We start from the raw sequence: 14,258 nt of genomic DNA on the forward strand, positions 1-14,258 counted from the left end.
GAGCATCTATCTTATTTTAAAAGATATTCAGGAAAGGTCACTCAGTTTTCCCTAATGTCCAACAATTAAGTATTAGAATTTTTCTACGTCTGATCTCAATCCTCTAGGTTGTATGTAAACCAGTAAAAGAAACAAACAAACAAACTTGTCATCAACACTCAAAATTTGTGTGGATTTCTAAAATTATGGAGCTTTCAATTTATAAAGCCAGCCAGAGTGGACTAATGAAGAGCATTGCAAATACATGTTCTTTCCCTTTAAAGGTGTGAACAAGTAGAAATCTTTAAAACTAGAAAAAGTTATCAGTGGATAGTGATCAATTTGAAATAAGTTTTAAATGAACTTTTAAAGTTCAATATTTCCTGAAGAAAGAGGAGGTTTAACTATGAATAGATTTTGCCTCCAAAGTTCTCTATCTTACACAAAGAAAAAGCCTCAAGTTTTCTTCATCATGTTTGGCAGACTAGTGATGGTGTAAGGATAACTGTTAACTACAGGTCACTGTCAGCAGAAGAATTAAGTGAATTGAGAGCTGTAGTCTAAGTAAGGAGTGGCAGCTCTTTCCCTTGAGCCTGTTTCCAGTCTTGACCTAGGATGGTGTTCTCCATGCATGGATCTTCAGCTTTTAGATGGGCACTCAGGTGCCTCCTGCAGTCATTCCTCCCTGATGACTATTTTATGTTTCCTACAAAAGCAAGTAAAATGATGTTGTGATGGGCAATTTTGTATGTCAACTTTATTGGGCCACAGGATGCCCTGCTATTGGGTCAAACATTATTTTAAAGGGTGGATGAGGGTGTTTCCAAAAGAGAATAGCATTTGAATCTGTAGTCTAAGTAAAGCACATTGCCAAACCAGTGTGAGTGGGCATCAGCTAATCAGTTGAGGGTCTAAATAGAGCAAAAGGTGGAAGAAGGGAGAATTGAATACTCTCCCTGCCTGACTGCTTAAACTGGAACATCAGTCTTCTATGGTTCTCAAACTGGGTCTTACACTGCCACATTTCTTGATCTCAGGTTTTCAGACTCAGACTAGAACTTATACCATTGGCTCTCCAGTCCTCATGCCTTCACACTTGGGCTAGAACTTGTACCATCATTAGTTTTTCTGGTGCTCAGGCCTTTCAACGTGGACCGGAGTATTCCACCAGCTTTCTTGAGTCTTCAGCTTGCAGATGACAGATCATGGACTTCTTAGCTTCCATAATTACATAAGACAATTTCTCATATAAACATCTCCTTTTTCAAATATTTCTTCCCCCCCCCCCTTCCCTTCTCTTTCTCTCTTTCTCACTCTCTCTGTTTGGGTCAGGAGGGGTAGTTATTTTTTTACCTTGTTTTACAGTTGAGGAAACCAAAATCACAGATTCGTAAGCATGGAAGTCAAGATTTGAAATCTCAACCTGACTACAAAACTCATATTTTTGCCACTCTGATTTTAAAACTGTATTTCAGGGATCCTTGATGTTTCACACACAAAAACTTCTAAGTCTTCTATTTCTGCATCAATCAGAGTAGCCTCCACTTCTGTACACTTTGTAGTGGGTTTCCTCATGAGAATTCTTTTGAAACAAGGGGTAGGGAGTCCTGTGGCTGAAAAAGGAAAGCTCATCTAGAAAATTGTTCCTTACATCAAATAAACTTCTCAAGATAAGACTGTGTTTCTTACCCATTTCTGTATTCCAACTGATTTATCACTAAATAGATTATGATAGTGCTGTTGGTTTTCATGTTCTCAAAATGCCTAAAATAAAGGAAATACTAGGTACCTGGAAGGAATAATAATGGCCACAATATACTGAGCATTTATTAAGGGCCATGATCTGTTCCAGGTGTCTAACAATCTCATGTATTCCCTATAACAGCCCTCCTCAGGGTAAATAGTATTCCCAGTTCACGTGTGAGAGTTTAGAGGAACTGAACCAGGAGTTGATCCAGGTTTATCTGGCCCTGAGCCCATTTTCCATGCAATTCCAACTCTTGTAGAGATTTACAGAGGAGATTTATATGGGGGGTTTATTATAACTTACAAGGGCTGTAGTGTGCCCAGCACTGCACACATACACAGCCTCCCCCTAGAGGTGATGACCCCAGTGTTTTACTCTTTAGGGTGCCTGCATTCACCATGGCCTTTGACTGAGATGAGGCAGCAGGGAGGCATGGTTTAGTTTACAGCATTAAATGATCCCCAGCTTTCAGACAGAACACAGAAAGTGGAACGTTCTGAGCTGTTAAACTGTTTCTCCAAAGTCGGTGGTAGCTACCCCATGCTAAGGAAACTTGCTAACAAGTTCTTAGTTTTCCTCTTTGTGCCCTGCTGGCTAACAGGTGAGGTAGCCTCTCATCAGAACCCAGAGATCTCTATCTCCCACTGTTGCTGCCCCTTTCCTGCTTTAAACTTTGGTCACAGGTCTCATGAAGTGCACAAATTGCTTAAATGTATTAACTATATTCAACATGTCACAAACTATGGTAAACTTCAAATATATATTTGTATAATATATTCAAATAATGCCTTATATATTTTTATATATTTATAGGCATATAGATATGTTAAATCTAAACTAAAATACATGACTGTATAAATTTACATTAAATATGAATTATTTTTTCCAATTTTTTTTCAAATTTCAGATATATTATTTAGAAAAACTATTTTTTAAAATCATCACATTAAAATACAGAACATTTTTAGCCAACAAAGAAAACAAAATATGTCTCCATTTTTTTTAACAGTTGAGGTGTTTCCCTTACTTTGTGCTGAGGCATCAGGTGGTGCAGGGTGAGGCTAAGGAACTCTTGCTCTGCGTGTTGAACGCATCAGCCTGTCACGTGTGGATTTGCAAGGGTGTTCACCAGTCTAAGTGTTGGCTGGTGAAGAAGGACAGACAGGAAAATGTTCTTCCTCATATCCTTATGCAATGCTGTAATTCTTGACCATATCACTGGACAAAAGGAATTATAAAAGTCACACTTCAGTTTTAGCATCCTTTTTTTTTTTTTTGGTAACTTTCCCTATTCTTTCTAACTTTTATCACTTTGAGATTTCTATTCCTGTTTTATTGACATGGAACATGAGGATGGCAAATTAAGCATTTTGATTAATTCAGAACAGTTAAGATTCTGTATTTTTCTAGTGCTTGTTTCCATTAACTCAGCTGCCAAACAACAGCAAAAGCTCAAATCCATAGTGAAGCAGCTAATAATAAAAGCAGCTGGTCCAAAAACAGACAGGAGGTGAAGCTTTTTTTATAGGAAGAGATATCAGAAATGTCCTCAGGGAAGGATGCTTAAGAAATGTATAACATTTTTCTTTTAATATTAAAAAAATACACATATGCATTTTAACTGGTGGTTAATTTGGATTAAGATTTCCATCTTAGAGCCTGAATTATCAGTAATCTAGGAAGACAGAAGCAAAACCAGAATGAAAGGTCAAGAGACAAATCAAGTCCAAGATTTGAATGAGGTAAGAAATAAAGATAATTTTTCAGTTACATTTTCTAATACAGGTTAGGCTAACTTTATACGGATGCTCAATGATTACAGGAAATAGGCAAAAGGAGAAAGCACACTTCTAGTGATGGTAAATCTGCATACTATGACTGTGACCAGTTGTTACAGGAGTGTGGAGGAGGGGGAGTAATCAAGAGAAGTCCAGTAAGAGAGAACATATTAAAAATATTTTTAGGATAGTGAACCAGGATTGTAGTTCAGTGGTAAAGCCATGCCTAACATGTACAAGGCCCTGGGTTAGATCCCCAGCACCTCAAAAAGGAAAACATATTTATATAGGATAGACTAGTGCATTGAAATTGTAGGAACGATTTAAAAATATTGCTTCATTGAAGAATAAATGTGAGAATTCAGAACAATTCAACCATGATACAAATTGACATTTATAGAACATTTTCTATGAATGAAGTGCCCATGTATGTCAAGGCTTCATTGTCCCTATTTTTCAAATGAGGAAACTGAGGCTAAGAAAAATAAAGTAACTAACTCAGTGTCCCTTTGGTAGTCAATAGCAGAACAGACTGGTAAAGCATACCATCCCTATTTCCCAAGTTGCAGAGTGAAGATTTGTCAGTCTTGTGCTGCTTCCTAACTGGCCAAGCCAAATATGTAGTTAGTTCACTTGATAGATGTGCTCTTGCTGTGGAAAGTATGGTCATCAAGAGAATTTGTTTGATTCTCACTGTGTGTTCACTAAGGTGTATTTCGATTGGATTTCCTAATAGGGTTTTATACACAAAAGAAATGTCTTCAGCAAGACTGAATAGAATAGATACTTTTATCCTAATTAGAATAAGTCATACTCCCTGTGTGTATAATATGTCAAAATATACTCTACTGTCATGTATATTTAAAGAGAACAAATAAAAAAGTGGGGGAAAAAAGGGTAAGGGCTTTTAAGTTAAACTTGAGTTTGAATCCCAGTGCTGGCTGTGAGACATTGGGAAAATTACCTAATATATCTGAGCCTCACCAGTCTCCTCTGAAAAAGAATATATATTTGTTCCAATTTCATAGACATTCTGGGAAAACAATGAGATGAAGCATGTAAGGTACTTAACCCAGTGTCTGACATTTGATAAACCCTCAATAAATAAATAGTAGCTCCTACCATTATTATTCCAATTATCATCAGTTAATTTAGAAAGATATCTTCAATACCTTATGTTTGGTAGGTTTTAAAAATTTATAAAATACTTTCAAAATCACATTTTATTCCTACTGTGATGGCTATAATATAGGTAAGACAAGTTTTACTACCCTTAACAGTTGTATAAACAGGCTTGAAGAGACGATCATATCTTATGAACTCTAGTACCATGAATTAGTTTTCCTAGGTTCACATGTTCCCTGCATGACTTTATAATTGAGTTACGCAGAAAACTTGTTTGTGTCAGAACTTATAGGAAACACTGTTATTGTATATAAATTGAATTATGTAAAATGCTTTTTATAGATACAGAAAATGAGCCAAGAAAAAACTGAAATGTTTGAAGGTGATTTTTCAGAAGAAAGAGAGAAGAAAAAGCAGTTGGCATCTGGTTTTATTACTATACAGAAGGCCTTGAAAGTTGATAGTGAGGTATTGCCACTCAAGATGTTTTCCTCATTTAGGGATTTTGTAGTATTATTTATTTTTATTTTAAAATAAATCACAACTACGTATCTTAACTTGGACATTCAAATGCCATAAACACATCCCATAACCAAATGCCACAGACTAGGTGGCTGAAAGAAGAAAAAAAAATATTTTCTCACAGTTCTAGAGACTGGAAAGTTCCAAATCAAAGTGCTGACCCAATTCACTTCTTAGCAAGAACATCTTCCTGGCTTGCAGACAGACCCCTCTTGCTATGTTGTGTCCTCACATGATGGAAAGAGAGCTGTCTCTTCTTTCAAAGGCTCCAGGCCTATCAGATTAGGATTCCACCCTTATCCTTAGCACCTCCTTCTCATCCCCATTTCCAAATACAGCCATATTGGAAATTAGGACTTCAACATATAAATTTTGAGTGTGACACAGTTTGGTCCACAGCACTATAGAATATGTGTTTCTAGAGTAAGGGCCTAGTGCTCTTGTTTACCCAAGTTGAGACCCAGCACTAGCCTTGGAGTCCTTTAAGTCACAGGTGTTCAATTATGATGTTCATAATTGTTCTGCCATCTTGGAAAGATCTATCAATAGACAAAAATCGGCCTCTATTTTGAAGAGAGACCTGGAAGTGAATTATGGAAGTCTAGATCCTCAATTTAGAGGATGGTGATACTTATTAATTACTTGGCAGGGTGGGTGACAGCAGGGCAATGCCCCAAGCTCCAACCTCTAATGACCTACAGGAATTTTTAGTGAAATTGAATAGGGAATTGACACCCCTTGCCACCTTCCTGTGGTTTTGGGAAGCTAACCCTTACCTTCTTGCCTTTTTGCCCAATGTCATCAGCATTTCTACTCCTTCTGATCTCAAGGCTTTGGTAAAATACCAAACAGCTCCTCTCCTAAAACAAATTATACATCACCAGTTGGTTATCGGGCACACAGACTCTTAGCCCCTTGTCATCTACCAATCAAACACTACATAGTTCATGTAAACAGTATAAAAATTTGATAGAAATCTATAACTAAATAAAGTATTTTCTTTCATGGGTATGAAATGAAAACCATAGGGTTAGAGGAAATCCTGGTTGATTAAGTCACAGAATATGTATTGTTAAGTAAAGCAGCATGCTTTGTAGTTGAGAACACAAGAGTCTGAAGTAAGATAGACATGAGTTTGGAATCTCAGCTTTTCAACTTCCTGGTTATGAGAACTCTGAGCTTAGTTTCAACAAACATCTTCTAGGAGTGCTGCAAGGTTAAAGGTAAACCACACAGCAGCACCTTGTTCTATGAAAGGCAACATAGATGCATTCTTAAAACAAGATAATACAACTATTTAATATAGGAGTTACTAAAGATTTTATCTCTATACAAACCTTGCTTAATGTAGGAATGACTCTAGGAATCCAATCTTACAACCAGTGAACGACAGAAATTAATAATACTCCATTTAATGACTATTTAAACAAAAAAAATTGTCAGGATCATTTCAAAATTTATTCTTGGAAATATTCTACCTTTTATGGGGAAATAGTCTGGATGTATTCTATAAAAATATCTTTATTTCTTAATAGGAATTGCAAAAGTCAAAGTCGGAACTTGCATGCCTTTATAGTGAAATTCAGAGCCTTCCAGGGGCACCAGAAGACAGAGACCATTTTTTAATAGCATATGACCTCCTCCAAAGAGAGAATGCTGAGTTAGAAACAAAGGTGAGGCTAAATTATTACATATTTAAATGTTCAGTATATAACACCTTGCATGTGGGGAAGATAAAAGAAAATTAATTTTCAGTAAGAGATAACTTAGAAATGAGAGTTTCTTAAAATAAAGAAGTGAAAGCCTTTCATTATTATACAGTAGATTGCCATGTACTGTAGATTACAAGTTAAGCTATATTTCAGGGAAAATATTAGACTTCAACCAGAACTTGCCATTTAGGGTTAGTTTGTGCATTTTTTGTTTTACATAGACCTTCCACCAACTTAATTTTTGGAGTGTGTATTATAGTATGCAACATAGGGCAGGAAACATCCAGAACACAGGATATTCTACCTGGAAGGGTAAACATGTATAGCACAGCTTTACTAAGCTTTGCTTGTGTACCTTTTGTAGAGTTAAAGGGATGTGTCTTTCAAAATATCATCAGAAAAGTCAACACAAAGATGAGGTGAGAAGAATATAATATAAAACCCAGAAATCTAGATCAGTGTCCTGGCAATCTGTCTCTCTCTTGTTTTTTAAACTTTTTGTGATGAAATAATTTCAGACTTACAGAAAAGTTATAAAAACAATACAAAAAAAATTCCCTATGCTTTCATTCCTCCATGATACCATATTTTCCTCATTATTCTCTCACTTTATATCTTCATATGTAGGCACACATATGTGTACACATTCTCACAGGTACTTTTTTGGTGAAGCCTGTGAGAGTAAGCTGGAAACCTAATCTACTTTACCCGCAAATATTTTTCATGTGTGTTTGCTAAAAATAATAATATGTGTTATTACCTCAGTGTAAGTCTCAAAATCAGGAAATTAACATTGACACTACTATTAGTTAATCTACAGTTTATATTCATATCTAATTATTCTACTCTATAGAAAAAAAAAACAATAATTTTTTCTAGTCTGAGATCCAATTCAAATTAAAGGACAGGAAAATTAAATGCAATATGAGATCTAATTCAGGATCATGTGCTTTAACCTGAAATGGTTCCTCAGTCTTTCTTTGTCTTTCATGACCTTGATATTTTTGAAGAGGACTGAGTTTGGGTTGCTATAACAGAATACCACAGATTTCTGGTTTAAACAACAAACACTTATTTCTTACTGCTCTGGAGTTTGGGAAGTCTGAGATCACCTAGTTTGCAAACTACTGTCTTCTCAAGGCAGAGAACAGAGAGAAGGAGATTTAGCTTGGAAGCTTATTTACAGGGAAATTCCCATTTCCCACTGCAACTCACTGATTCTGAATCTCAGGGTCAGGGCTGCAGCACAAGATAGCATTTTTATTGACACTCCAGGGTTCCAGAACCACTACAACAATCTGGAAGCCTCTACAAGTTCAAGTGTTTTTTAATAGATAGGGTCAGACTGGGAGAAAGTTCTTCTCCATGATGTATATCTGACATTCTAATGTTTTCTTGCAGCAATATATTAGTGCCTTTATGAATCAATGAAGAACATTCAAAACTTGAGAACAAAAATGCGTGTAATAGTGTAAAACTCTATAGATCACATACCTGTTAAAAGGTCCAACAAAACTCTAAGTGGCAATCTGAGGTGCCAACCCCAGAGATCAAAAATACCTTCTTTTGGGCTGGGGCTGTAGCTCAGTATGTAGAGCACTTGCCTAGCATGTGTGAGGCACTGGGTTCGATTCTCAACACCACATATAGATAAATAAAATAATGGCCCATCAACATCTAAAAATTGTTTTAAAAATACCATCTCTTTGTATACATTTAAGTCATCGATTTATAGGCCCTTATGCATATGGTAAAAATGGATTAAGTTATATAACAAGTAAAAGTATTAAATTAAGTTGGAATGAGGCTTCAACTTTATTGTTTAAGCCAATAATTAAGCACTTAATGGAATAGTGTATACTTTTTTACAACTGTACATAAGAGTATACAAAACAGAATGTTTACCTTTTAACTTTACAGATCTTGAAGTTTTCACAAGAATTGGAACAATTAAATCACTTTACTTTAGGGGGAAAAACTGCAACTGCTAATTTAATTACAAGTGAAAGTGCTTATAAAGATCTGTTGTTGAAAGTACCAATTTTGGAAGTAGAGATACAAAGTCCAAAGGAAGAGAGAAAAGAACTCTGGTAAATTGAGAAAATCCCATATCACATTAATTATTTGTAGAAAGGTATGTTTTATTTGGCTTGATCATTATAAGAATTTGACATTCATTTTCAAGTGATCTGATAGGAAAAATTGAGTTTCTCCAGAAAGTTTGACTTTGATATATTTTTTACATGTTAAAGCTTTTCCTCTTGCTTTTAAAACTAAGTATATGGGTTTTAGTGAAAATTTAGAAAATATGGAGAAGTATAGGGAAATTTTAAAACCCATAATTCTTACCATTGATGGAACCTCATTTTTCTTTCTTTTTTTCTCATGTACATATTCATTTTTTTATGTATAACTAAGTGGCACATTCCTGTAATCCCAGTGACTCAGGAGACTGAGACAGGAGGATTGCAAGTTCAAGGTCAGTCACAGCAACACATCAAGGCCCTGTCTCAAAATTAAAAAATGAAAGGGCTGGGGATGTGGCTCAGTGGTGAAGCACTCCTATATTCAGTCCCTGGTACAAAAAAAAAAAAAAAGGATTTACTCTCCATAGGTGTTTTTTTTTTTTTCTTTTTTGCTATTCTTATTTAACATTATATCTGATAATTAAATTTTAAGAAACTTTCTCTTTTATTTGTTTGTTTAATCTTTCCCCCTAACTCTTGTATTTCTATTTTTCCACCAAAATTATCTTTTACAGAAATTTTTGTGGCTTTGGGCAAATGAACTAGTCTGCTTTAGCACAAAAATGAATAGATAAAAATCAAATTATTTTATCTTACCAAAAACCTAGAGCTAAATAATTGAAAGAAAATAATAGATATTAATGTTTACTTCAGGGATAAGGATGCACTTATCCCTGAATTGGAGAAATATACTCCCAGCTGTAGCCAAATTTATTTATTCATAAGTGTTCCAAAATAGAAAGAGATCGTTTTGACAATTTCGGGCCATTGAATTTTATGCTCTCTTAAAAGTTGCTTTTAACTTTCAAAATCAGGAAACTTATGTGCCAAGTGGAAGAATGTATTGGAGAGTTGGTGGAGAAAAAGAGGATAGTGTTAACAAAAGCAAAGAATCAAGAAGGTGATTACAGCATTTAGGTTTGCTGTAGGGAGCGAGAAAGTCTAGTTCGTGAGCACTGGAACAGTATATTACAGGGATTTTGAGGGAGATTGTCCCAGTGTTTCTATATTAGATGAAGTAGAGATGGAAGACAGACAAAATATAAGCCACAGTCGAAGGGATAGTGGCCTTGGTTGAGCAAGCAGCAATGGAGATGAAAACATCAATATGAAACTTTTCACAGAAGACTTGACATTAATGGTCAAAGTTGACAAAAATTTGCCCAGCTGATTTGGAGGTAATTAGCAGGGATACTCACCACACTAGGCAAGACTGGGGCCTTAATTTGTCTGTGAGTGGGGAAGCCTTTCAGGAAAAAGGTGCTGGGCTTCTCTCTAAAGAGCTTCTTGCTGCCACCCTCCATGACTTTTGGTCCAAACCCTTTCCAAATGCCAAGCCTACCAGCAATCTGTGTATCAGACATAGGCTTCCCTCTCCCCTCTTCCTGCTTACTTCCTGCAGCCTCACCCCTCTACTTATGTCAGGTCCATAACACAATCACATTGAACAATAAATTGTGCTATCTATCATGTTCCAGGTAATTTGAAGATACAAAAACAAAATATAATTCCTATCCTTATGGTGCACATAGTCTGATGAGGAAGAAAGTTACACAAAGCAGTATTGAATGTTTGGGGCATAAAGCAGGGGTCCTGGCTCAGGCTAAAGAATCAGAAAATATTCTTAAAGGAAGTGAAACTTAATGTGGGTGCCAAAATACAACTAATCAAAGGCCAAGCCAAAAAAAAAAAAAAAAAAAAAAAGGAGTTGACAAAATAGAACAAATGACATACAGAAAAGAAAGTATGATTGTTTGTGCTTCTAAAAATGACTTCATGAATTAGAATATGTAAAGAGGAGGTGGAAAAAGTTGATGAGAATGGAAAGGTAGGCAGAGGCCTGCCTGATCATGTAGGGACAGGAATGCCTATCCTAGGGAGGTGGGTTCATGTTGTTGTTTGCTTGTGGTACTGGGCACTGAACCCAGGGCCTCACACATGCTAGGCAAGTGCTCTACCACTGAGCTACACCCACAGCCCTGTGGGTAGTTTAGACAATAGGAAACTACTACAGGGTTGACTGGCACGAGGAAGATAAAGACGTTTTGTGCATTAGGAAAAAAAAATCACTCTGCCTGCTGTGTGTAAAAGAAATTTATTAGTATAAAAATTAAGGTGGCAAGACCAGTTAAGAGGCTGTTATGAGCATCCAGGTGAGCCATGTTGATGCTGGTGAGTAGAAGCAGATGGCACCCAGAGGAGGTAAACTCAACAGGATTCAGGGATTCATGGTGAGGAAGAGAGTGTAGTAAACTGTGATTTGGGAATTGAGAGGAGGTTAGCAAAGGCCAAATGTTTTCTCTGATAAATGGATGCTGATCCATAGTGGAGGTGGGAATAGGGAAGAATGAAGGAACTTTGCATTATGCAAAGGGGAGTGCGAGGAGGGGTGGGACTGTGGGGATGGGAAGGATGGTAGAATGACACAGACATTATTACCCTATGAACATGTGTGATTATACTACTGGTGACTCTGCACCATGTCCAGCCAGGAATGAGAAGTTGTGCTCCATTTGTGTACAATGTATCAAAATGCATTCTCCTGTCATGTATAACTAATTAGAGCAAATTTAAAAGTTTAAAAAAAAAAAAAACAGAAGATGCTTAAAATTAGTTAAATTTCTGGTCTGATTATGTCATTCATTGACTTAGGGAACAATTTTGCAGGAAGAAGGAAAGAAGTTATTCTTGATATATGAATTTTAAAGTATCTTTGGGATAGCTGATTGGAGATAGTCAATACACAGATTTATAGATTTGTGGAACTCAGGAGAAAAGCCTAGGGTGGAGATAAATTGGGGAATCACCAACAAATTGATAGTAGCAAAAGTCACATGAGTGCATGAAATGACCCCAGAGGTTGTCTGATTAAAACAACCTAAGGAAAACCTCTACTGGAGACAAAATGAGTACCCTGCAAAGGTGACTGAGACAATGAAAATAAGCAGCCAGAGAAGAAGAAGAAAAGTCAAGACAGTGTGTTTTGCAGAGTCTAGATTAGAGTGTTTCAAAAAGACAATAGTTTCAAAAAGACATAGTGTCATGTACTGCCAAAATGTCAAATAAAATGAGGAACAGATGTTGACAACTGAATTCACCAACAAGAAAGTGGCTGAAGACATAAGAGTAGTCCCAGTGAGGGGTAGAAAACAGATTGCTTTCTAGATTCCATCCTGTGGGGTGATGAATGGAGTGAACGAGGAATGAGCAGGAGATGAAGAAGTGGGAACAGTGTGTGTAGACAATACTGCCCCAAAAGTTTAGTTCTGAAAGGGAGAAGAAAATTTGAGGTTGACATAAGAGGTAATTTATGTATGTTCAAATCCCGATGGAAAAGAGTCCTTAACATGACAGGCTAAGAATTGAGAGTATCAGCAAAGGGACGGGCCTTAGCCGGGAAAGAGGTGGGCCACCTCTTCCATTTCCACAGGAGCAAGAAAGAGAATGGATAGAGATGCAGATAAGTTTTTTACTCGAAAAAAGTTTTTTACTTTTTAAGAAAGTCAAAAGACTTGTTCCGTAGTTTCTGTGTCCTCTGTGAAGTAGTGAGCAAAGACGTCTGCTGAGAATGAGAGAGGAATAGAAATAACAGAATTTTTAAGAGCTGGGGAAAGTTTGAAGTAATCATTGGAGAGAACACAAGAGAAAGCCAACTGTCTACCACAGGGTGGTGTTAACGGCTAAGTTGAGACTAGGGAACCTAAATTTAGCATCTGTCTTTGAGTGTATATATTGTTTTTTCAGCAACCTCCAGTGGTTTAGGATAGACCAGAAAGGAGCTGGATCTGCTTGGGGCTCAGGCTTTGCCCCCTGAGTGCTGTGGAAGGACAATGGGTTAAGAAAGCTGACCATGTTATTTAGACAGTGGTTGAAACAGTGAACTCCAGACTCTGTATTGAAGAAGGAAACAAGTAAAGAGAACTGATAGAAAGAGAAACACAGAGTTGACAGCATTTATGATTGAACTGAAAGCAAGTCCCAGAAAAAGAAAAAAGTTGGAGGTCAGATATGGAGTTTTGGTGTTTTGGCAGTGAAGTGGCTGCTCTCAATACACACCATGTTGTGGTCACACAGGTAGGTAGGTGGGGCTCAGGAGGTGTTGCCAAGGTATTGGTGGCTGATCTATAGGATCTTCCAGGACCGCGGCAGGAAGAGGGTGAAGAAAGTGACAGAAAGCCATGAGCCAAAGTCTTCAACTGAAACAGTGTAGAAGGTGGTACTCCCACATGGTCACACAGAGGCTGCCCAGTATGCCTGATCGTCTGACTTTCGTAGTGCGTCTCTTTTGCTAGATTCTAAGCTCCTTTAAGGTAAAGGACTGCATCTTGGCTTTCTGTTGTTTATAGTGCTGTTATAGAGTATTGGAATCTCACAGTAGAAGAGACCTGTAGATTGTCTCACCTAATAGTTTTAAACCTACTTTCCAAAATTTCAAGAGTACTAAAGAAGGGCCTCAGAAATTACCTTGTAAAAAGATGAGCAAGACAGATGAATGGGATTGTGACCTTCTGCTTCCATGTCAGCCAGAGAAGCTCTACTTTGGTCTGTTTCCTGGGTGGGATTCTGCTTAAGATTTCACTTAAAGAATCCACAGCTAAAATAAGTTTGAGTTAGGTATAGTGACACATGCCAGTAATCCCAGCTACTTGGAAGACTGAGGCAGGAGGACCTCAAGTTTGAGGCCAGCCTGAGCACCTTAGCAAGACCCCATCTCAAAAAAAAAAAAAAAAAAATGGCTAGGGGTGTAGCTCAGAGGTAAAATGTACCTTGTTTCAATCCCCAGTGGTGGAAGACAGAAAGGGAGAGAAAGTTTGAAAACCAGTGATATTTGGCTAAATTTTATTTTTTCACAGATGATGTCTTTGAGACCAAGAGAATTAGAATGACTATTTCTGTCACAGTCACATACATAGCAACTTATCAGCAGGACTTGGATGAGGTCCCAAGTCTCCTAACTCTAAGTCAGGAGAAATCACTTTGTTTTTCCATGTTCTCAACTATACCAACACCTTCTACCCAATATCTGTACGCACAAGTGAATATTTCTACATTGTCTGGCTTGTGCCTAGTGATTCACCAGGCCCCAGAGTGCTTACTACTCATTTAATCACTCGTTTACTTATCTTTGCCACAATTAATAGCTCATTAG

The 14,258-nt window shown here is 37.0% G+C and overlaps 1 protein-coding gene across 1 annotated transcript in view; it reads left to right on the forward strand.

Moving 5' to 3' along the window:
• Positions 1-14,258, forward strand: part of Ccdc30 (coiled-coil domain containing 30) — a 130,306-nt gene that overhangs the window by 46,540 nt on the left and 69,508 nt on the right. Inside the window, exons 8-10 of the mRNA XM_071617755.1 lie at positions 4,972-5,097; positions 6,687-6,824; positions 8,784-8,953. Coding sequence (XP_071473856.1) covers positions 4,972-5,097; positions 6,687-6,824; positions 8,784-8,953 — 434 coding nt within the window. The remainder of the gene's footprint in view (positions 1-4,971; positions 5,098-6,686; positions 6,825-8,783; positions 8,954-14,258) is intronic.

This window comes from Marmota flaviventris, chromosome 10 (assembly GCF_047511675.1).
Source record: "Marmota flaviventris isolate mMarFla1 chromosome 10, mMarFla1.hap1, whole genome shotgun sequence".
In the NCBI taxonomy this organism is placed as follows: Eukaryota; Metazoa; Chordata; class Mammalia; order Rodentia; family Sciuridae; genus Marmota; species Marmota flaviventris.